General features: G+C 36.4%; 1 protein-coding gene across 1 annotated transcript in view; it reads left to right on the top strand.

Annotated features, from left to right (window-relative positions):
* The window catches only part of TTC8 (tetratricopeptide repeat domain 8), a 46,246-nt gene extending 21,710 nt beyond the window's left edge, over nt 1–24,536 (top strand). Inside the window, exons 7-14 of the mRNA XM_032482486.1 lie at nt 1,897–1,982; nt 7,140–7,227; nt 9,226–9,336; nt 17,030–17,169; nt 18,697–18,871; nt 19,182–19,304; nt 21,938–22,021; nt 23,918–24,536. Of these exons, the coding sequence (XP_032338377.1) occupies nt 1,897–1,982; nt 7,140–7,227; nt 9,226–9,336; nt 17,030–17,169; nt 18,697–18,871; nt 19,182–19,304; nt 21,938–22,021; nt 23,918–24,034 (924 nt within the window). The 3' untranslated portion in view covers nt 24,035–24,536. The remainder of the gene's footprint in view (nt 1–1,896; nt 1,983–7,139; nt 7,228–9,225; nt 9,337–17,029; nt 17,170–18,696; nt 18,872–19,181; nt 19,305–21,937; nt 22,022–23,917) is intronic.
* The last annotated feature ends 620 nt before the right edge of the window (nt 24,537–25,156 follow it).

Genomic DNA, 25,156 nt, shown 5'->3' on the forward strand with positions numbered 1-25,156 from the left:
GTAGTTCTTAAGTTATTTTCAACATAAATCAGAAATAAAGAATAGAATTAATTCAGTAAACAAATAATTCTTGAGGGCCTCTTAACAGCAGAGCAACATTCCTGAACAACAGAGATGTGTAGGAGATGGGTGCCTGTCCTCAGGGAACTTCGGGTGCATTTGAAATAGTCACACATGATTTTGTTTAGTGTAGCCTCAGTCTTCAGATAAACAGTGATCATTAAGAATATGTGCTTTTTTAAACCATTTTTATTCTACATCAATAATTCATATTAATTTCCTTAATTGGTATAGCATAGACATATGGGTTCTACATAAGAACCAAATCTGAAAGCAAAATCAGTAGCCTATAAGAAGCACTAAATCTAATCTTGGAAAATTAGAATATATTAAGAAAAATTTAGAATGGTATTTTCCTGAAAAATAGAGAACTGTTACATTGAACATGAGAGTGAATATGATCTGTTTGCGGGAACAGCCCTTTTAAAAGATTAAGTTAAAATGAATATATTCAGATATCTGCAACGAACTCCTAAACTGAGCTGCTAGGTTTTCTAGCATTTCCAGAGATAATGATAATTGAAATTATACTTTTTTCTCCATCTTTTGCTTCTATTTTTTACTTCTGGCTTGGAGAAAAAAAGAAAAATAAGCATGTGAATGTAGTATGTGGCTTGTTTTTAATTTCCATAGCTTTCAAATAGAGGTGATGTTGATTTTTCAAGTCCATTAGAACCTCAGCATGGCAACACCATCCCTTTATGAATAGTTTGCATATTTAGAGTCTCCCCTGGAGCGAGGGAAGATGGGGAACACAAGGGAAGTTATTAATTTTGCAGTAGGAGATTCAAGAAGCTCTTCTGGCATTCATTTCAGAAAAGAGTTAATTTTAAGAAATGAACAGTAATATGGGATTCGTTCTGAGATAACGAACTGAAAATCTAAGTTGCTTAAACTGAACTGTTGGATATCACGATTATATTAACACTGACTAAAGAATAAAAGTTTTTCAACCTTAAGAGAAAGAATAATAAGTATTATAAAAATGAGAATTCTTTTTTAACTAACAACCTGAGTCTTCATTCACCAAATCTTTATGTGAGCTTCAGATTTCTGTGAGCTTTAAATTTGTGTAAAGATTGATTTGCTTTCCTCTTTGTCCAAATAGTTTCCACTTTTTTTAATATAGAATCCTAATTCCTGATTAGCTGTCTCTTGTCTGATCTTAAATAAACACTGGGAGGAACAAACTAGAAGACATTAGAGAGAGAGATAAATGCATGTAAAATATGAAAGCAAATTGAGACGATCTTTTTTCATTCTCAAGCAAAGGAAAATCTGACCTTTAAGAATTACTGGAATGTAAGATGATGTCAGAATAACGATGGTTGTTGAAGATAGTGGTTACCAAGTACCCCAGCTTCTTTCACTCTTCTTCATGATCCTGTTTTCAAACCTTTTTGTCTCTCCACACTTGATCTTTCTCTGTCTCTCTACATCTGTCTTTAAAGTGGGGCCTGCAGTTGGGCCTGCTTTACACAACAAAGGTTTGACTGCTGCTGATTTTGGGGGCATTTTGGTGGGGAGAGTCTAAAAACTTAAAGATTTTTTAGTATCAATTTTATACCTTGCATATTAAAATTGTATTCAAATAGACCGTACGTCTGCTTCCCTTTGATCAATGTTTACTTCTCATCTGCTGTCAGCCCTCTGGTCTGGAACTGATTATTCAGGGAAAATTGGTGGGGCCATCTGGAAACATGAGCAACTTGAATTTCTGTCTGACTTCTAATGCGTGTTTTGATTGATGCTGATTACATGGTTTATTTCATTATTTATTGTTTCTGTTTACTGTTAGAAAAGACAGTCCTAATCTAAAATGAATTGTTTTCAAAGGCTTTGGATTTGGCTGCCCTTTCCACAGAGCATTCTCAGTACAAGGACTGGTGGTGGAAAGTGCAGATTGGAAAATGTTACTACAGGTACAATTTTGATTATTTGTAAACAGCAACATATTTTAGAGTCTCAAATGTGGTAACCTTTTTGCGGGGGGGATAGATTCTTCCTGAAGAAATGAGGACTGTGTCTTTCGCTTACTTGAGAAAGCATTTACTTAGCAATCACAGGATAGCACTAAGAACTGACACCTTTAGAATAATAAAATTTTAGAGCTGGGAACGGGAAACTTTGAGACCATCAGGTCCAACACTCCTTTTCAGACGAGGAAGTTGAGGCCAGAGAGAGGCTGTGACTTGCATCAGGAATCGGTTAGTAACAGACATGGGACTAGAATCGAGTCTGTTGGTTCTCACTCCACTCCTCTTGTACTTTACAGTTAAGAGGGAGTTTGTCCACACATTATATTATCTCACTTAAATCTCACAGGACTTAGGAGGTGGTTGCTATTAGTAGCCCTTTGTCCAGATGAGAAACCTTGAACATCAGAAAAATAAAGTGACTTGCCCCAAATCATATAGCTAGTATGTATGTGGCAGAACAGGAACTGGAGCTCAGCTTTCTGATGCCAGTTCCTTTATTATTTGCACAGTTCTATAGTGTTTCTCTAGGATCTGAATATTCTTACACTAATTCACTTAATGTTTAAACACACTTTTAAAGCAAATTAATTAAGGGATCAAAAAAGTTGTAATTTATTTTATAAATATTACACACCACTAGTAAATAAGATCTGAGACTGTTGCCTGATACTGAAATACACTTGAAACATTTGAAAAATAGAGATAAATGAGTAATTATAGTTTATAAAGATAAATATGTCTTTTATTATGCAAAAACAAAGTAGACCAGTTACTGTGAGCATCCTTCAATAGTTATAATCTTTAGTTGTTAAACACTGTTTGGAAACATAAATAGAATACAAATGATGCTTATTTCTCTACTATTGAAATTCAGACTACTTTCCATTTAGATATTTCACAAAGAACTCTTAAGTATTTTTTCCTGCTGTTAGATTGAGGAAGTATTTTCTGCTGAAAGGTAATTCTGGATCATTATAACATCAGACTCTTATGAATATAATTTCTGAAGATAAGCTTGAAATCTTGAGCTCTTAAGCAAAGCTCTCAGAAATCTTTAATAATTTTAAAAAAGCACAACTTGGATTCTGTCTGTCATCCATATAGCATGGCATTTAAGTGAATGTATTTTGTTGTATTATTGTTCTCTTTTGTTTCTTAATAGCTTCTCATTTTTATTATTCAGCATTCATTCACTCACAGTAAAGTATTTAATGAGCAGCTACTCTGCCAAGTGGAGAAGGAGGGAGTTTACAGATATTTATTGGATAGTCCCTTCCTTCAGATGGTTTATAGTTGAATGGAGGAGCGAGAACAGGAAACAATTATAAATGTGTTTTCCATTATGATACAAGCAAGTGCAGGGTGAAGTGGGAGAGAAAGGGCTTCTGACTCCAACTGGAGAGGTCAGGATGGATAACCAGAGGAGGGAGCCCCAGATTGACTTCTGTCTCTTTGCTCCTGATGGTTAAGTTCTACTGGTTCTTCCTTTGCAGCAGCCCTTACAGTTGCTCCCTTACTACCTATTCCCACTCCAGTGCCCTAATCCTGGCTTTTAGTGTCATTTGTTTGAATTGCTACATTAACTTCTTGTCTGGGTTTTCTGCCTCCATTTTCTTGCCCCATCAATCCTTCCTATATACTACAGTCAGAGTAGCTGTTGCAAAAAAACAAGCAAACAAAACAAAACAAAACCCCAAAACAGCTCTTGTTGGAGTCTGGTTAATCTCCATGAACTCTAAAATGAAGCCTGGATTATAAGTGTGGCATCCATGATTTTTGTCTCAGTCTACAGCTTTGCCCGTGTTTCTCACTTCTCCTGGTCCTTACTGTGTTTTCCTTTCCATTTAAACTGAACAACTCAGCATTCTGCTGATGAGCTGTGTACTCTCCTGCTTGTGTGCTTATGCCGATGCTTTGCCTCACCCCCACCCCACCCTTCCTAGCTGTCAAAATCTTGCCTGTTACTTCCTCCCTGAAACTGTCTTGGTTTGCTCCTCCTCTGTGCTCTCAAAGCACTTTTTCCCCCCATTGGACATAATACAATTAAATTTATTTGTAAACATGCTTTGTTTCAGTCTTTGCTGGTGCCTTCAGGACATGGTTGTTATCTTCATTTTTGCAACTCCTTACCATCATTAAATGTGCATGCAGTTGGTGCTTGACAAGGTTTATTGAATTAGATTAAAGAGAAAAGTTGGCAGTTGGTGGAAATTATCTCTGGACTCTGACTCTTTGATATTGGCCTGTGTTTATGAACTTTACTGATGTTTTCATTATTCCTAGACTTTCTTTATACGTGGTGCCCACTCCATTTCCTTTGCACAAGAACCCTGTGTGGTAAATTCCTTTTTGATAGAACTAGAAGAAATTGTCTCTTAAGGGTGCAGTAATAGAATACATATGACCCATCCTTCTTTCCTTTCTTTGGTTTCCAGGTAGTTTAATAGTTCTGATTGCTTTTCTGTCTGTTTTTAATTTGTTTATTCTTCTACCTCCATTATGTTTTAAAGATCTATTTGTTTTCATATTCTTATTTTATATGCATCTTTTTATTGTACTCCCTCTTAAATCATTTTTCGAAGGAGACAATTTATTAGTTAAAAATATACAGACTCTCATGGATAAATAGGTGTTCATATAATTCAGTGACTGAACTTCAACTATGTGTTTAAGACGAATGTTCAGTTGAAGCTTTGTATATAAATATGGTATTGTTCAGAACTTAAGAGTTCTCTCATAACATTTTATGAATACTCCTTATAAAAGATGTGGGACCTTTGAAGAGGTAGGGGCTTGTGCCATATCACACATCCTCTAACTCTAGGCCAGATTTGGGGGTCAAGTGTTAACCTCTTTGTCCCACATCGTCCAACAGCTATTATAGCCACACCAGTGCTTGAGGCTTAGGTTTGGAAAAAAGAACAAAGTTATTCTTTCAAGCCTTTAAATCAAAGTAAAATAATGGGACATATTGTATATTGTTTTGACTTTCTTTCACAAAATAAAAGTGTTATCATAAAGTGCCTCAGTAGCTTGTAGATGTCCAGAGATGAGTAATTATGACAAAGCCCAGTGGATCTATTAAGGACAGACTGAAGTGTACTCTAATGATTGATTTAGTGGTAATAAAATATTCCCTGGGAAGAAGAAGTGGGTGTTGACATCAGGACACTTACATTTAGGCAGAGAACAAATCTCAGATTCATAGACTAGCACAATCAGTATAAGATACTAAAAAGGAAATAAAATGATTGTAGAATAATAAAATGATATAGCTGTATTACTCAAGTGGCAATTACTGTTTACCTCGAAATTGTTGAAGACTTTAAAAATTGGCTTTTGCAAAATCAAAAAATACCTAGAGACAAATGAAAGTGGAAATACAACATACCAAAACTTATGGGATGCAGCAAAAGCAGTTCTAAGAGGGAAGTTCATAGTGATAAATGCCTACTCAAGAAAACAAGAAAAATCTCAAACAACCTAACTTAACTAAACCTCAAGGAACTAGAAAAAGAACAAATGTAGCCCACAGTTAGTAGAAGGAGGGAAATAATAAAAATCAGAGCAGAAATAAATGAAAGAGAGACAAAAGAAGACAATAGAAAAGATCTGGAACTGAGAGCTGGTTCTTTGAGAAGATAAACAAAATTAACAGACTTTTAGCTAGACTCACCAAGAAAAAGAGTACTCAAATAAATAAAGTCAGAAATAAAGGAGGAGATGTTACAACTGACACCACAGAAATACAAAGGATCATAAAAGACTACTATGAACAATGGATAAATTCCTAGAAATATACAACCTTCCAAGACTGAATCATGAAGAAATAGAAAATCTGAACAGACCAATAACTAGTAAAGGGATTGAATCAGTAATTTATAAACTCCCTCCAAATGATATTTCAGGACCAGACAGCTTCACATATGTATTCTGCCAAACATTCAAAGGAGAATTGGTACTAATTTTTCTCAAACTCTTGACAAAAAATAGAAGAGGAGGGAACACTTTCAAATTCATTTTATGAGGCCAGCATTACCCTGATACCAAAACCAAAGATACCACAAGAAAAGAAAATTACAGGCCAGTATCACTGATGAACATAGATGTAAGCCAGGAAATGGAAACAACCTAAGTGATGAATGGATAAGGAAATATATAATGGGATATTATTCAGCCATGAAAAGAATGAAATCTTGCCACTTGTGATGGCATGGATGGACCTTGAGGGCATTATGCTAAGTGAAATAAGTCATATAGAGAGACAAATATCGTATGATCTCATTTGTATGAGGAATCTAAAAATAAAAACAAAGCTCATAGATAGAACAGATTGATGGTTGCCAGAGGCAAAGGGCAAGGGGTGGGCAAAATGAGTGAAGGGAGTTAAAAGGTACAAACTTTGAGTTATAAAATAAGTCATGGGGATGTAACATACAGCATGGTCATCATAGTTAACATATTGCATGTTTGAAAGTTGCAAAGAGAGTCAACCTTGAAAGTTCTCATCAAAAGAAAAAAATTCTGTTAACTATGCATGGTGATGGATATTAACTAGATTTATTGTGGTGATCATTTTGCAATATATATACAAATATTGATTTACTATTTTATACAGCTAAAACTAATATAGTGTGGTATGTCAATTATACCTCAATTTTAAAAAATGGGCTTTTGTCCCAGAGCAGACAGTGTTTTCAAAGAAATGTCATCTTCAGTTCTTCCGATAAAATGGTGACTCGAAGCATTTCTTCAGTCCATGTGACATAAGTCAGCTGATCATAAGCTCTTTGGATGGTGAACCGGTGTGACCTGGCTCACTGGTGTTTAGTGACTTAGTCCTGCTGTGAGTGGGGTGCAGACTACACACCATTTAAGGGTGAGACAGGCAGTGTATATGGGAAACAGGAAACTTTTTCCTAAACTATAGAAACACACATGTTAATATGTGTGTGTGTGTATGACATCACCTTCTTTGGTACATGCTTATTACTCTTATAGATGTAATTGGTCTTATTCATATCCTCAGGGTATGAATAAATGCTGTAGTACTTACATTTAAGTTGAATGTCTCTTTTTTTTTTTGATGGCTGTTCTTAGGTTAGGAATGTATCGTGAAGCAGAAAAGCAGTTTAAATCAGCCCTGAAGCAGCAGGAAATGGTAGATACATTTCTCTACTTGGCAAAAGTAAGTATTCTTAACCTGAGTGAAATGCATCTTCTCAGAATAGATGTTTAAATTCTGACTAGTGCGTGGGAGAGTTGCCAATTTCTTAAGGAATGTTTGACAAGTTAATGTGTTCAGACTTAACTTTTTGTTTTTGTTTTTAATAACAAGGGAAAAGGTGAGGATAACCATCTCAGGAGAAATTAATTGCCATAAATAATAGGAAAACCCCTTTGAAAGACTGCCCGTTAGAGCAGAAGAAAATGCCACAGGCTTACTAACCCCATGGATAGCAAGCCCCAGAGAGGCCCTCTTTTCTACAACACACTTGCCTCCCACCTAAGCAGACTGTAGAGAACAGGGGTTGTTGCTTTTATGTAGGTCCTTCAATTTCTTGGCACTGCCATGAAAACAAAAAATGGTATTTCCCCTTTATTGAGCACCTAACTCAGTATAAGGTATTGAATCAGGTCTGCTCCATATGCAATTTAACTCTCAAGGCAACGCCGCAAGGCAGATTCTAACATTTCCTTTGTACTTTTAAGGAAAAGGAGACTTAAACAGAATGAGTAAGATTTTCAGTCTCTCTTGGCTATTAAGAGCCAGCATTCAAATGCAGGACTTCCTGATTCCAGAGCAGACTCTGCCCATAGTGCCACCCATGGTCACAGCAGAAGTGAAGGGCGGCCTAGAATTTCCAGTCTTGGAATAAAGTTCCTTCTTGACACTCACCAGGGCTACTTTAAAAGAAACATTTACTGTATCTTTAAGAATTTTTTAAATTAAAGAAGTGTGGTAGAGGAGGTTGAAAAGAAGATGAGATATAAAAGGAAATGCTACTACTTTCTAAATATGGCATTAAAATTAGCATACTGAAGAGAAACAAAGTGAAACTTCTGCCAAACAACCTTACTGCGCTAATCTTAGTTTGTCTATAGTGCTTTTCAAAAATAGTTGAAACTATCTGGTATCTAAGCATCTTCTATACGTTATATGTTTAACTTAAATTCTTAAAGAGGTTTCTAAACATCACAGTTAGTTAACTTTTCTGACAGCTGGAAATTGTAACTCAGGTCACAGTATTTGATTATCATCTTCTTAACTGAGAATCACTTTCCACATGGTTTAAAAATGTACTTTTAATTTTAACTGTTGTTACACACATGGCTTGACTATTTTGTCCTAAATTAATTAGTTTAAATCCATGCCTACATGACCGTGTAGAGGTAAAATTTACTTATTTTCTTTAATATGTGAAGGAATTCTTGCTAGATAATAGAAATCAAGCAGTTTTAGGAACAACATTATTTTTAAAACTTTAGGTTATCAATTAAAAAATTATTAAATGTTTTATGTTATTTAGTGTATTGAATTATATTATTTATTTTATCTTAAATAAAGCAGTTTTTTGAAGACTATTATTCTATATTTTAGAAAATTTCTACTAAGTATTTGGTTTAGCCATGCTAATGTTCTGATTGCTAGTCCAGTGGAAACTATTAAGTGCTAACTCTCTCAGCTTCCTGACCCTGTGCCTTACAAATCTGTTTCCCCTCTATTTCCAAGGGCCCTTCTCCAATACCACCGTCTCTGGAGGCTTTTCCAGGCTGCTTTTTCTCAGACCTTCTTCCACGGGTCATCTCCTCTTTCTGCAGCATCTTCAGCATCAGCCCCATAATTGGTTCCTTAGTGCCAGCCTATAGATAACACTCATGTCTGTTCCATCCTAAAAAGATTTCCCTTTGATCCTTCCTTTTCTAGTTACCGCCGAGTCTCTGTGACAGTAGTAAGTCCACGATAATTGTTTGCTGAAGGAATAAGTGAATGAATGCTTCATATACAACATGTGGAGATAAAACTATAACATCAGTATTGGAAATTAATCCTACACATTTCTGAACATTTTTTACTTTAGTATCTAGGAGATAATTTGTTACTAAGCAATAATTATGAACTTGTCATAACAACTGCTATTATTTTAAGAACCAGTACTTTTATTGAAATGTATCTCGGTTTTAGGTTTACATCTCATTGGATCAACCTGTGACTGCTTTAAATCTTTTCAAACAAGGCTTAGATAAGTTTCCAGGAGAAGTAACCCTACTTTGTGGAATTGCCAGGATCTATGAGGTAAGGTTCGTATTTATTCAAAAAGTTGATGTAAAATTGAGGTTATATGCTACTTAAATAGGCTCATAGTCCCTTGGGATCCTTGCAAGGAAAACAGTTTATAAAATCATGACTGTTGGCCCGTGGTTTACCAGTAGAATAAGAGACTTTAGTGTATGCATTTAGTCAAAGTAAGTTTTTATTATGAAGTATTTCAGACATACAGAAGAGTGTAGGGATGGTGTGAGATTTTAAATGAGTTTTCCCCTTTATATAGCTAGTTGTCCCAGCACATTTACTGATTCTTTCCCAGGGTCTGTAATGTCAAATATCAGGTGTTTTTCTAAATACGGTATATATGTTTTGGCATTTCCTATTCTGTTCTATTGATCTGTTTGTCTATCCTTATACCAGTATTATACCATCTTAATTACTGTAGCTTTATAATACATACTATTTGGTAGGACACTTTGTTCATCTTCATCAGGAATGTCTTGGCCGTTTTGACCTTTTGCTTATTCTAATAAATTTTACAGTCATGTTGTCAAATTCCATGAAAAGTCTCATTGAGATATTCTCCCTGCTGCCTAATTACTGTAGCTTTATAATAATTCTTCATATCAGGCTGGGCAAATTCTACCACCTATTCTTCACAGTTGGTTATTCTTGGCTCTTTGCTCTTCCATATATTAAAAAAAAACCCTATAGGCATATAGATTAGAATTGCACTGAACATATGAATGATGGGGGCAGGGGGACTGCCTTTCTTCCCTCTCTTGATCATGTTTTAACTATTTACGTAGGTTTTCTTTTTTGTCCTTCATTGAATATTTCATAATTATCTCCATAAATGTTTTGTTGAGAATTCCCAAAACCACCTTGAAGTTTGATGGTTTATTAGAAGGGCTCAGGACTCAGCATACAGCTGTACTCATAGCCGTGATTCACTGCAGCAGAAGGATACAAAACAAAATCAGTACCGGGAAAAGCCACATGGGGCAAAGTTCAGAGGAAACCAGGCATCAGCTTCCAAGAGTCCTCCCCTACAGTGGAGTCACACAGGGCACGTTTCCAGCAAGTTGTGGCAGCGTGTGGGGACCATGGTCTATGAGGGAAGCTCATTACAGACCTGGAATCCATTACCAGGGGCTGGTCTTATAGGAACTGTCTGCCTATCACGTACCAGCATCCCAGACTCCAGGAAGTAAAGCAGGGTGTTCATGTACCACATCAGGTTTAGGCCTCACGTTGTTTGTATAGCTTAGAGGTAGTGAGCCACTCTTAACATTTGGGGAGAGTTTTATATCAGTGTAGGGCACTAGCCAAGTTCTGAGATGCCAGCCGAGGGCCAGCCTTGCAAAGTAGGCTTTTCTAAGAATAGCAGTCACAGGCCTGCAGTATTGACTCTTTTCTTCACAGAGAATGTATTCGTAGGTAAAATTGTGAATGGAATGCTTTTTTTTTTAATTGTCTTGTATTTTCTATGGTTATTTCTGGTGAGTAGGAAAGCACTGATTTTTTTAAAGTTGATTTGATTCTAGCAACTTGGCTAAATACTCTAAGTTTTAATACCTTATCTATACATTCTCTTAAATTTTCTAAGTAAATCATCATCATCTGCAAATACACTTTTCTCTTCATTTTAATTACTTTACTTAAAAAATAATTTATTGTTTGGGACTTTCAATGCAATATTGAAGAGAGAAGCGTCTCTGTTCTCTTTTAAATTTCTTGAATGCTAGGTATGGTCTTTTAAAATTATTTTGTTAGAAAAAATAGTGATATTAATAGTTGCTGTATCAGGTAGTAGTATATGAATGATTTTTATTTTCTTCTTGATATTTGCTGTGTTTTCCAGATTTTCTGTAATGAATATGTGCTACTTTTAATATGAAAAACAATAAACATCATCATCTTTAAATTGTCTAGAAATATTTTCTCCTTTTGAAATATAACTTTGATAAACATATAAATAGAAAACTTTGATCATTCAGTAAAAATTGTATGTCAGTATCTCTGCATCTGTACTTGCGTGACCCTAAGTTGAACATGAACCCTAAAATTTTGACCAAGAAGCTTAGAAAGAAAGGAAGTAAAATAGACTTGATTTTGAACCCTGTGAATTCACACATAGTGGGGACAATCTCAGTGCACTTGGAGCTCTTTGACCCATGGGCTCTGCCTTCTGCACATTTTGTTCTTTCTGCTCTTTTAGGCAGGAAGTGCTGGCAGAAAGAACTAGAGAACTGTGGCAGTCTTTAACGTGTGGCTGCTGGTTGGAAGAATTCCTTCCAAGCCTCTGTTACAGTCAGTGTTGCCATGGCTGGGATAGAGACTGGTTCTGGAGCGGATTCTTTAATCAGCTACCTTCTTCCTTCCCCTGCTCTGGGCTTGGCCAGGGCTTGGAGGAGCACATCCTTATAAGGGTATAGGGGAAGGCTTTGTGAGAAACAGTAGAATTGGAGTTTACACTGAAAGGAAGAAAGAAGTGGAGAGAACATTCAAGCTGTGAGGACAAGTTCATGTGCAAATAAGGTGACCAAGGACTAAGCACAGACTTGAAATAGTCAGATGCAGGATTTCCCCTTGAATTTTCATAGTTAATTTCCCTTACTGGCAAAGTTTGCCATACAAAGATTTCCACTGTATTCCTTTTCTTTTTATGTGACAGTGGATTGAGGGTTAATTAGTAAAGCTTGCTCCTTAGCTTTGCAGCCCACACAACATGTGTCCTTAGGGATCTTTGTATGTACATCATACTTTTCTCTAGAGGGATTCTTTTCCTTTATGTTCTTTTTATTTATTACTTTCATTTTGCTCTTATGTCTTTTAAATGTTTTCTGTTTTAAAATGAACACATTGTACTGCCTATTGTTCATTGCTTTCTCTATACAGAAACTTGTTGAAAATGATTTATCCTTGCTAAATTTGTTTGGTTGTGGTTTTAATTTTTCTTGGGGCCTTTTGTTTATTCACTTGAAAGGCAGGCCTTTATTTGAACTGTTCTTTGTTAAAAGGTAATTGAAATTAGAAACACTACCCTAGGAAATATTATGCTAGTGGTCCTTGAACTTTACTGTGTGTAAAAATGACTTTGGAATTTTGGGGGAGTCTGCCTACTGAATCAGATGTCCTGGGAGATGGGGCAGAGGTATATGTATGCTTAACAAGCCCACTTGGTGATTCTGATGTGTAAACAGAGTTTGAGAATCATTGCAACATTCACTTCCTTAAGTTATTTGCAGTTTTGTTTTAAATAACTGAAAATTTAATTACAGTTAGTATTCTGTAAATTGGTTCAAAAATAACCACTGTAAAAATCACTTAAATGATACCATGGTTGTTTATATACTTGAAGTGACATTTATATACTTGAAAATATTTTGAATCTCCACTAATAAAATTTATTCTAGAACTACTATAATTTAAACAATTCTGATGCAGGAATAGATTAAGGGACAAAAAATAGAATTTATATATGCTCATGCATATGAAAATTTACATGATAAAGATTGTCTATTAAACCATTTGGCTTACTGGATTAGTTAATAGTTTAAAAACAGAGCTGGATGAGTAATGATTTCTTATGCTGAAAGAATCCATTGCTACCAACTGACTCAAAGATTTAAAACCATGGAAGTTCCAGAAGAAAGTACAGATGAATTATTTGTATAAACTTAAAATGGGGAAGACCTTTCTAAGCATGATAGTAAGTCAGAAAGCCATCACAGAAAAGATGGATAAATTTCAGATTATAAGGTTAAAATTTCTATATAGTAAAAACAAAAATATAAATAAAATTGAACCCAAACTAAAAAGGTAAAAATATCAAGCAAGAAATGTATTTGCCAAACCTGGGACAAACAGAAGGCTTCTTTTAATTTCTCAGTCTATACATTGCTTAACAATGGCTGCGTTGCAGGTGGTTTACAGATCAGGTGGGAAAATTATTTACAGGCACACAAATGTGTACACAATTATAAATTCTCATTTTGGCAGGGAATGCAAACATGGAAACTAGGTGTTTCCTCAGGGCAGTTGTGGGACAAAATTGTGATGTGGCCCTTGGTGTCCCACCAGTCTACACAGTGGCTGTTGACCCTCTCCATGCAAATCAGTACCCCCAGAGACAAGACAACAGCCAAATTCCAGCTGCATTGTAGCTACACTCCTGCCCTTTTTGTAGTGGGGCTGGTACCACACATCTGGAAGAACTCAACCAAACCATCTTTGCTTTTCCTCTGAAGGTAATATTTGTAAACACGGGGCCTTCCTGGGTTCTGAACTGAAGTCAGCATCAGCACAGGCTCATTTCATCAGGAAGGAGAAAACAGAGCCAGTGCCTAGGTGTCCCCAAGCCACAGCTGTCTCCAGCTCTCCTGAGCCCCGGAGAGCAGTTTCCCACCCAAGCGCCTGATACATGCAAACCAATAATACAAGGACAAAAGACAGGATAAGAAAACTGTCAAAAGACATGAATTTACAATTCACAGAAATAGAAATCAGGTATCTGGTGTGTTGAATGTCTAACCTCAGGAATAATTAAAAAAATAAAATTAAAAACAATAATGTCATGTTTTTTACTTAATCACGTTAACCAGGATGAGTAAGTTCCATGGCATTTAAGGTTGTCAAGGGTGTGGAGGAACAGACATCACATATGATCGTTATTGCTGGGAGTCACGTTGGCACAACCCATTTGGAAGCTGTTTGCAGTTATGTACGAGATTTTTAATTGTGCATGCTCTTTGACCTAGCAATTTTACTTCTAGAAATTTTCCTTAAGAATGTTTTCACTAATTTTATAATCGATAAAAGCAGAATTGGAACAGGTGGCTCTAGTTTATGACCGAAACGACTTAATAGTGTTCTACCTCTGATTTAGACAGACTGATCCATCCTGTCACAGACATGACTGTACTCTACCCAGGAGAGCCTGCTCCACACAGCAGGGCAGGGAATGTGGACCTCCTGTAGGAAGGTTGACTTCCAGAGAGACCCAAAAGGGGCTGAGACAGTCGTACGCAGTTTGCCTCATGGGAATGAGGGAGTAGGAATGGGAAGAAAGGCCCCCCAAATCATCTAATTATCAACATTTCTCAAAGTGTGGTCCAGGGATTCTTGGCGGAATCCTTTCAAGGAGTCCATAAGGTCAAAACTATTTTCATGATACCAGTATTGATGAAATTGGTGATAATATTAACAGATGTAATTAAAAAAAATTGAGATATAGTTGATATGCAATATATGTTATATATATGTTACATATAAATAGATGAACAATTTTAAAGGTTGTACCCCGTTTATAGTTATTATAAAATATTGGCTGTATTCCCTGTGCTGTACAATATATCCTTGTGGCTTATTTATTTTATACATGATAGATTGTACCTCTTTATCCCCTAGCCATGTCCTGCCCCCATGTCCTTCCTCCTCCCCACTGGTAACCACTAGTTTGTTCTCTATGAGTCTGTTTCCTTTTTGCTGTAGTCACTAGTTTGTTTTATTTGTTAGATTCCACGTATAAGTGATATACAGTATGTCTTTCTCTGTCTGTCTTATGTCACTTAGCACAATACCCTCCAAGGCCATCCATGTTGTTGCAAATGGCAAAATTTTATTCTTTTTTATGGCTGAGTATTCTATTGTTTATTATACCACAGTTTCTTTATCCAGTCATCTATTGATGGACACTTAGGTTGCTTCTGTATCTTGGCAACTATAAATAATGCTACATGAACTTTTTGAATTAGTGTTTTCATTTTGTTTTGTTTTTCTTCATATACCCAGGAGTAGAATTGCTCTATCATGTGGTAGTTCTATTTTAGTTTTTTGAGAAACCTTCATACTGTTTTCCACAGTGGCTGCACCAGTTTACGTTCCTACCAACATATCCAAGGGTTCTGATTTCTCCACATCCTTGCCAACATTTGTTATTTGTGTTCTTTTTGATGATAGCCATTCTGGCAGGTGTGAGGTGACATCTTATTGTGGTTTTAATTTGCATTTCTTTGATGATTAATGATGTTGAGTATCTTTTCACATGTCTGTTGGCCATCTGAATGTCCTTTTTGGAAAAATGTCTAGTCAGGTCTTCTGCCCATTTTTTAATCAGCCTGTTTGTTTTTTTGATATTAAGCTGTATGAGCTGTTTGTGTATTTTGGAAATTAGTCCCTTATTGGTCATATCATTTGCAAATATTTTCTCCCATTCAGTAGGTTGTCTTTTTGTTTTGTTGATGGCTTCCTTTGCTGTGCAATAGCTTTTAAGCCTAATTAGGTCCCATTTGTGTATTTTTGCTTTTTTCCCTTTGCTATAGGAGACAGATTAAAAAAAAATTACTACGATTTATGTCAGAGTGTTTTGCCTATGTTTTCTTCTAGGAGTTTATATTTTCAGTCTTATATTTAAGTCTTTTTTTTTGAGTTTATTTTTGAATATGGTGTTAGGAATATTCTAATTTCATTCTTTCAGATGCAGCTGTCCAGTTTTCCCAGTACCACTTATTGAAGAGACTTTTCTGCATTGTACATTCTTGCCTCCTTTGTCACAGATTAATTGACCATAAGTCTGGATTTATTTCTGGGCTCTCTATTCTGTTCTATTGATCTATGTGTCTGTTTTTGTGCCAGTACCATACTATTTTGATGACCAGCTTTGTAGTATAGTCTGAAGTCAGGAAGCATGATTCCTCTGGCTCTGTTCTTTTTTTCTCCAGATTGTTTTAGCTATTCAGGGTCTTCTGTGTTTCCATTCCAATTTTAGAATTATTCATTCTAGTTTCTGTGAAAAATGTTGTTGGTATTTTGATAGGGATTGCATTGACTCTGTAGATTGCTTTATATAGTATGGTCATCTTAACAATATTAATTCTTCCAGTCCATGAACACAGTATATCTTTCCATCTGTTTGTATCATCTTCAGTTTCTTTCATCAGTGTCTTACAGTTTTTTGAGTATGGTTCTTTTACCTCCTTAGTAGGTTTATTCCTAGGTATTTTATTCGTTTTGATGCAGTGATAAATGGGATTGTTTCCTTAATTTCTCTAATAGTTCATTGTTAGTGTATAGAAATGCAACAGATTTTTGTATATTAATTTCATATCCTGCAGCTTTACTGGATTCATTGATGAGCTCTAGTAGTTTTACTTCTTCCTTTCCAATTTTGATTCCTTTTATTCCTTTTTCTTGTCTTACTGCCGTGGCTAGGACTTCCAATACTGTGTTGAATGAAAGTGGCGAGAGTGGGTATCCTTGTTTTTGTTCCTTAAAGGAAATGCAAAAAATCCTCAGGAAAATATTTGCAAGCCAAATCCAATAATACATTAAGTTTTCTAGTGGCATCTTCAGGATTTTCTATGTGTAGTATATCATCTGCTATGTAACTTTTAAGTACAGTGTAAATAATACATAAATATTTGCCAGTGTGCCAAATTCAAGTTTTGCTTTTTGCAACTTTCTTGAATTTTTTTCTGAATATTTTCAATCTGCAGTTGGTTGTATCTGCAGATGTGGAACCCGCAGGTATGGAGGGGTGACTGTAACTTTGTCTTTTTGTTCATATTGTATCCGCAGGGCCTAGAACAGAGTCTGACACATGGTAGGCTCTTAATAAGTATTTGATTGAATAAAATAGTGAAAACCACTCAGAATAAAAATGATTTATTGTCCTAATTTTCATACAGTATTGCTTTTTTGTCTTGATGGAGAATAGGAAATGAACAATATTTCATCAGCCACTGAATACTACAAAGAGGTTTTGAAACAGGACAGTACTCACGTGGAAGCCATTGCATGCATTGGAAGCAACCACTTTTACTCTGATCAACCAGAAATAGCTCTCCGGTTTTACAGGTGCGCTTTGCATTCAATTTGTAGATCTGCTTTCCTATGAAATATTGGTGAAACAATAATAATGATGGAATTAAAATACAGAGCAATGATGTATAGGCCATGTCTATATGAGAGTAGAAATTCAAGCTTCCAGATGTTTTATGAATATTAGAGCTGTATGTAATAATTTGGAAATGCATGAGTATTTGGCATCTTGCAGAAACACACCTGGATAACTGCCTGAGTTTTTAACACAGTGTCAGTCTATGAATTTGCCATCCTGTCATCAGTCAATAATAAGAGTTACTAGAAGCACTTCCCCATTACTGCCTCCGTTAATTCCACTGTACGTAATATAAAGACCCTGAGGGTAAAATAGTAATGTGATTTGTAAGGAGCAGTGGATCCCAGGCCCCCTGAGCCCCCATGAGGACCTTAAACAGGATCCCCATTTTGTGATGTATTGTCAATTCTTGTCCAGATATTTTTTTCAAAATCTAAATAAATTATGTTCACTAGTTCTCTTCTGAGCACATACTTATTTTATCCTATAGATGATTTTAAAATTACGATTTCCTCCTCAGCCCTTGGGTAATACACAGGGAGATAACTGGCAGCTGACAACAGTTCTTTCCAAATATACCCTGGAAGCATAAAACCTATAATATGAATGCTAGCCTGTGCACATACAGCTGACTCTACTCCTCCACCCCCAGCGTGGGTCATGGGTTCCTCAGGGCAGCTGGGGTGGATGTTCGTTTGCTTATTTGAACCCTCTTATCCTTTGGGATTAAAGATGCATGGAAGCAAAATGGGGTTCTTGGGCTGCAGCATGAGAGCTAAGTGGACAACATAGGGATCCACTGATGATCTTGTCTTCCTGGGTGGGAGCTCACGGGAGGTCACTAGATGCAGCTAAACCACAAAATACAAATAACCAAAAACAGGATCCAACTCAGCTGAAAACTTGGAGGTAAGTGCTAAACACAGCCCTCAAATTTGATTAGAAGTTCTTAGAAACTTACCTACGAGCCCCAAAGCTTTATGAGTCAAAAATGTGTGGGCTTTACTTTACATGATTATTTATTTATTATTTTGATTCTCTAGCAAAGCTTTTAGGGGAAAAAAATGTTACATAAGTTATTTCTGACCTTGCCTCTGAACGAATTTCCCGTGACCAGTACCATTACAAAAGACATGCTTTTGTATTTACTTTAAGTTTTTTTTCATTTGCTATAATACTTTATATTCTTCGGAGGGTATTAAAAATTCTAAAACGGTGGGGAGGGTATAGCTCAAGTGGTAGAGTGCGTGCTTAGCATGCACGAGGTCCTGGGTTCAAATCCCAGTACCTCCTCCAAATATAAATACATAAAGAAACCTAATTACCTCCCCCTCATAAAACAAAAACAAAACAAACAAACAAAAAGAAAAACGTGTGCTTTGATATGGTTCCAAAAATTCTAAAATGAATTCATTTCTAACTTTGTAAAAAAAAAATGTGTCTTAATATTTATAAAGTAAATGTGTGTGCTTTTTTTCCAAAAGGCGACTCCTGCAGATGGGTGTTTATAACTGCCAGCTTTTTAACAATCTGGGGCTTTGCTGCTTCTATGCCCAGCAGTACGATATGACTCTGAGCTCTTTTGAACGTGCCCTTTCTCTGGCTGAAAATGAAGAGGAGTCAGCTGATGTCTGGTACAACTTGGGGCATGTAGCTGTGGTACGTTGCTTCTCTAATATAATTTCTCTTCTAGAAAAGGTAGCCACACATCCGTTTGAAGAAATTTTCAGGTATTGGAAATCCAGGTTTGCTTACGGTCTTATGTCTCAATTTCGAGTTTCCTAGGAGTCACCCAACTCATTTTCTGTTCCCAGGTTAAACCCTCTGACACACAGTTCACACTTGACCCCTGTGGCAATGCTTTTTGCTTTTTCTATGGTAGCAGAGATTTCTGTGAGGAAAGGAGGATGGAGACGGCGGGAGGAAGTGAATGGATTTGCGTGTGCGAGTTTGTGCTTTTCTTCTGTAGGGAATAGGAGATACGAACCTGGCCCATCAGTGCTTCAGGCTGGCTCTGGTGAACAACAACAATCACGCTGAGGCCTACAACAACCTGGCCGTGCTGGAGATGCGCAGGGGCCACGTGGAACAGGTCGGCGAACTACCAGGGTACCTCAAAGGAAAGCTGTCACGCGCAGCTGTCTTTCCACGTTACAATTTAAAAATGAGCCCTAGAGTCTGACTGGCCTGTGTTTGAACCCCAGCTCTGTCACATATTAGTGATGGGACCTTGGGCAATTTACTTAACCATTCGGTATCCAAAATAGAGCACTTGAGTTTATTAGGACAAACCTGCACTCCCCAGTCTTCCCCATCTTCGTGATCTGTTCCACCATTCACAACCCCCTCATCCACCATCTAGCTGCTCCAGCCAAAATCCTAGGAGCCACCCCTGAAACCTCTCCTTCCTTGCCCCTGCCTGCCCCGTGCCTCCGTCATGTCCAGCGAGTCCCATCCGTTCTACTCCCACATCCTCAGTCTCCACTCCAACCCACCTTGTCCAGAACGCTCTCATCCCTTGTCCGGACGGCTGCAGGCTATTGTTTCCACTTACATCAGGAGGCTCCTGGCTATTGTTTCCACTTACATCAGCAAGTGAGCACACCCTGTAATACATCTTCTTCAGAATAGCCGAAAGGATTAAAAAAAAAAAAAGATTATTTTATTTCTGCTTTGCTTAGCATCCTCCAAAGGCATCTCCTTGGCCTTGGAATAAAATTTGGACTTCAGACCTTAGCCTTCAAGGACCCACATAATCTAGCCCCTGGGTCCCTCTCTGACCACATCTTCTGCCACTGCCCCTTCACCGCCACCTGGCAGGCGTGTCAGCAGACTGCTGCTGGGCAGCGCCCGTGCTCGCTGCAGGGCCTTTGGAATACACTTCGTGCAGGTCCTGCAGTGACTCTTCCTTTTATCATTCACGCCTTAGCTTAATTACCACCTCCTTACAAAGAGCTTCTTGAACATCAGTCTAAAGGAGCCCTCAGGTGCTACCACATCTCCTACTAATTTTTTCCTTCATAATACTTAGCATTGTATCGGATGTTTTCATCCTTCTGTGTAGAATGGAGAATGCTAGCTGCATGAAAGCAGGGACCTTCTCTGTCTTCCAACTGCTACATTTTCAGTGTCAAAAACATTACCTTGCACTTGGTAGGTACTCAGTCAGTGTTTGTGGAATGAACGGGTGATAAGTAAAATAGGGTAAAAACAGTACTGACCCGAAGGTGTTCATGTGACGATTAGCAGGTTGTGCATGTAAAGCACTTGGCATGGTAAAAGCATAGTACTGAGCACATGCTAAGTAATAAATTGTATTATTATTGTTATTATTTATGTAACAAGCTTGAAATGCTAAATATAGTCATACAATATTAATGGCAATCAAGATAGATATCATTACATTCTCTGCTTCAGAGATGAAGAAACAGAGACTGAAGAAGGTGAGTAATTACCCAAGGTCACAGACGTAGTCAGCGGTGTGCCAGGACGTTAACCTCCAACCTGGTCTCCTAAGCACGTTGACAGACTTAACAGAACAAGCAAAAAAACATCACTGGATGTTGCATTTGCTTCATAAAATTTTCCCAAAGTAAGAAAGATGGATTTGTATTTTATAAACAAAAACTAACTACTCTAAAATGGGAGCTTGTCTGTCACGGAACTTTGCCTGTGTCCAGATGAAGCAAGTGCTTTTTATGATTTTCCCTTTTTCCACGTCGGTGATTCTCTTTCCTTCCAACTTATTGTAGTTTCTCTAGTATATAATTCGATTTGAAATGTTTTATTGAAAGTTTTCATTATTATTAAAAATTATACCTCAATTTTTAAAAAAGAAAATAGAGATTCATAAAACAACAAAAAAAGACTATCCACCATCCTATATAAACTGCTATTCACTTTCCATTTAAAAAAGATATAAGAGGTTGTCCTCTGGGTCAGGCATAGAAGTTCAGCTACAAGTTGAAAGGCGGTCCAGCGGCTTGGAATGCTGAGTTTGTGGTCTGGACGGTGAGCATACAAGCATCTCAGTGTCACTCAGTGCTCTTTGCAGTGTATGATCCTTTGAGCCTATAGGGGACAAAAAAAAAAAAGAAAAAAAGATGTGATTTTTGTCTTTGGAGTACTTGAGAGAACAGAAAGCTTGTCATTTTCAGTTGCCTTCAGTTGTCATTTTCAGGTCAGCAGTATAATAAGTGCTTGTTTGCTGTCCTCCAGCACAAAACTTGAGCATTTGATTTTACAGTGATTTTTGGTGGGTTTTGTTGTTGCATTAGAGGACAGGTAATTAAATCAATCAACAGCAGCAAAAACTAGATTAATAAGATTTTTTTTTAGCATTGAGAGGATTATATTTTGAGTTGTATGTCATATTATGAAATATAAACTTTGTAAGAACAGTGGTTCTTATGTAACTTTAAATCTACTCTAAGTTTTCAATTGTATTATTTTCTCCACGTTTTGAAGCATTTTATTATTAATAGAACTTTGGCACAAAATAAGTAGTTACTCGTGTATCAGTAAATCGTATTTCATGAGGAATTAATTCATCTGTATTTATCACGGGGTCATGTTTATTATTCAAGTCCTATCCTGGGTAAAGGATTCTTTTACTTAAAAAACAAAAACAAAAACAAAAACAAAAAATAAACACAAATATAATGTTAATATATGCCCATATAACTTTGGTTTTTCCTTCCTTTCTTTTCTTTTTTTTCCATACAGGCAAGAGCACTGTTACAAACTGCGTCATCTTTAGCACCCCACATGTATGAGCCACATTTTAATTTTGCAACAATTTCTGATAAGGTATTCTCTTTCTTTACCAATTTATCATCTCATCTATTTGCTTTTCTTTCTTGGTTTTAAAAAATGTACAGATAAATAAGGAAATTCTAACCATAACTTCCTGAAAGAAATGAGCAATTATGTATACATGTCTTCACTTCAAGGGTTTAATATACTTTAAATGTATTTATCACTGAATATTACCTAAACTTAACACCATTCTAGATTGCAGAAGAATTATTTTATGTTTTAAAATATGACATTTAATCATTGAAAAGTGACTCATCAACTCCTGGTTTTAGTAATCGGCATTTACAGCAAAGAAATCCTGTATATTATTTGTAGATCATATTGCCACCAAGTCTGCCATGATTAGTAAAAGCTGTTTTAGCTACAAACAATATGGGGGAAATGCAACTATGGATACTATGTTACAAGTCAGTTAACATCCAAGAGCTAGAAAGAATCATGTGCCATTTTAAGAAGAGAACAAATAAAGGGTATCTAATAACGTTTACTCGGAAACCGTTCTTTAACATGGAAGGTGAGTTTTGAAGATAAGGAAAGGGCTAACAGTGTTTGCTGTTAAGACTCTTTCTTTATAGACCAAAAGACGTATAGAAATCATTTTTCATAGCATGAACGGGAAGCCATTCACCCTCTCATTTCTATTTTGAAGATAAAACAAGCTGTTATTTGTAAGTTGTCATTTCTGAGCACTTGTTAAGTGCTGGCCACTGTTCCAGGTGCTCGCCACATCTCTGATTCTCTCAACAACCCTTACCTTCCTTCCTTACTTTTCATACAACTGATGTGTCAGTTGTTGAGCATCTGCTGTATACCAGGCACTATTGTAGGTGCAGAGGATGTTAGCAATGAATAAAACAGACAGAAACCTCAATCTCATGCAGCTTACAGTCTAATGGAACCAGGGCTTGGAAGCTTAAAAGTCTTCCTTAGAGCCCCATGGCAGCGGCAGGTTCAGAATTCAGTACCCAGCTCCCGACAGTGCCCATGTATTTTCCATGGCACAGTGCTATGGCACTGAGACCACAGAGAAGCCTTGATTGCTTTCTTTCAGGACTATTATTACATTTTAATAATATATAATGCAAATGAAATATTTCTTTAAGCAAAAGGCTACACTTCCATTAGAGAATGTACTATGTTAAAAAGAAATGCTGTGATTTAAAAAAAGGAAACTTATGGTTTCAATACATATGCATGTTACCAAAAAACTACCAGGATTGAATGATGTAGATTTTTATTTTTAGTGTGCACACACTAAAGAGCTCTCTCTTTTTAGAAATGTGTATATGAATCAAGATACAGTCAGATGGATTCAGATACTGTGTATGTTTTTCTTTGGGACTGGACTTTTAACACAACATTTATTGAAAATCAGAGATACACTTTATAAACTTTTAAAACCAGGTATCTTCCCAACATCACCTTGTTGCTAACATAGTAGAAGATCCCAGAGCATGTTATTGTATCTTAAATACGATAGTTTTTACTTGAATTTTCTGTCTGAAAGATAATACCCTAATCAAAATATATCTTTGTCTGTGGTGCGTTACAAATAGTTTAGTACAAAGCTGGCTGTTTAGCATGCAGACTTCATTCTATTTTTATGATACTATCAGTGACAGGAAAAGAAAACACAGGTTTATGAATTCATAACTAGACAACTGTAATGGAGCAGGAATTACTTACGTAATTGGTTATTTTATTTTTCTCATATTTTTTTCAAGATTGAATTGTAATCTAGGTGAAAAATTTAAAAATCAAAGTGGCACAGCCGAGCAATTTACCTGTTAAAACCCTTGGGTTTCTACCTTATGTAGGTACTATGTCTTAAAAAAAAAGTTTTTTTCTTCTTCTCCTTCTGTGGTCTTATTCTGGTACTTCTTACAGATTGGAGATCTACAGAGAAGCTATGTTGCTGCTCAGAAGTCTGAAGCAGCATTTCCAGATCACGTGGATACTCAACACTTAATTAAGCAGTTAAGGCAGCATTTCGCTGTGCTCTGATTTTTCCTTAGACTAAATGTATTCTTATGCAAGGGCATTAGACAAGGGGAAAAGGAGGATGTATATATGTGTGTATAATACAAACCTGTGCTTGGTATTAGTGAAGGTGACGTACGGGAATTTAAACCAGAATGTGTAATGAAAACTTTATAATAATAAATTTATAAAATAGTATAGAAGATAAGTATTTGTAAGCAGATCATGAAATCTCCCACATCATACAGTAGATGTTTATAATATTTACAAAACATTTTCATGAATTTCCTCAAATTTTTATAAGTGCACATTTTTAATGTACTTTAGCTGGCCATTTGCTGTCATATCGCTTAAGAGGTCTTAAATCTGCCTTTAAAATTGCACTTTTATGGCTAAAAGTGTATATACTTATCCTAGGTGGAGGCTTTATTTAAAAATTGTATTTAAACTATTTTTTATCAAATGCTTTGTGAGACACTCTACATTTTCTTATATATTATGCTTTAAAATAAATAAGTATAAACCATTCTGTTATTTTTCATGAGTTTTTATTTCAGTCCTCTCAGTTAAAACAACTAGACTTTTCAGAAGTCTTGTAATCTTAGAAATCAAGTCATTATTCTAATTTTATTTGAAATGATGTACCATCAATTTTGCTCTTTCCTGAGAAGCTATTTATGGGATATCATATTGTTAACATAAGAATATCAGGATTAGAAATGGAGCCACGGGCCAGAAGTCCCGCCTGCGGTCAGCCCCGAGAAGGTTGGACTGGATCCCAGTACCGTGCATTGTAAAGCCCTCTCCAGTACTCAGTGGAACTTCCACTGAAGTGTTCATACAAGAAAATGTGTTAAAGGGACAGGGCCACTCAGATTCTTATTTTGGGCTTTGGGATCTGTCTATGTTCCTTTCCTTTTTTTTTTTTAACTTCATGAAAACTATTTTACAGGTACTTATTTGTTTCTGTTCACATTTATGTAAATAGTACCACTTAGTTGATGGAACACAAAAAATGAGAATTCAAGGAATAGATTGTTAGAGGCTGGAAGTAACTTCAGAGAATACGTGGATGTGGATAAATCTCTTCATGGGACAGAAGGCGGCCAGGCCCAGAATCACACTGCTGGTTGGTGTGACTGGAAC

This window comes from Camelus ferus, chromosome 6 (assembly GCF_009834535.1).
Source record: "Camelus ferus isolate YT-003-E chromosome 6, BCGSAC_Cfer_1.0, whole genome shotgun sequence".
Lineage (NCBI taxonomy): Eukaryota > Metazoa > Chordata > Mammalia > Artiodactyla > Camelidae > Camelus > Camelus ferus.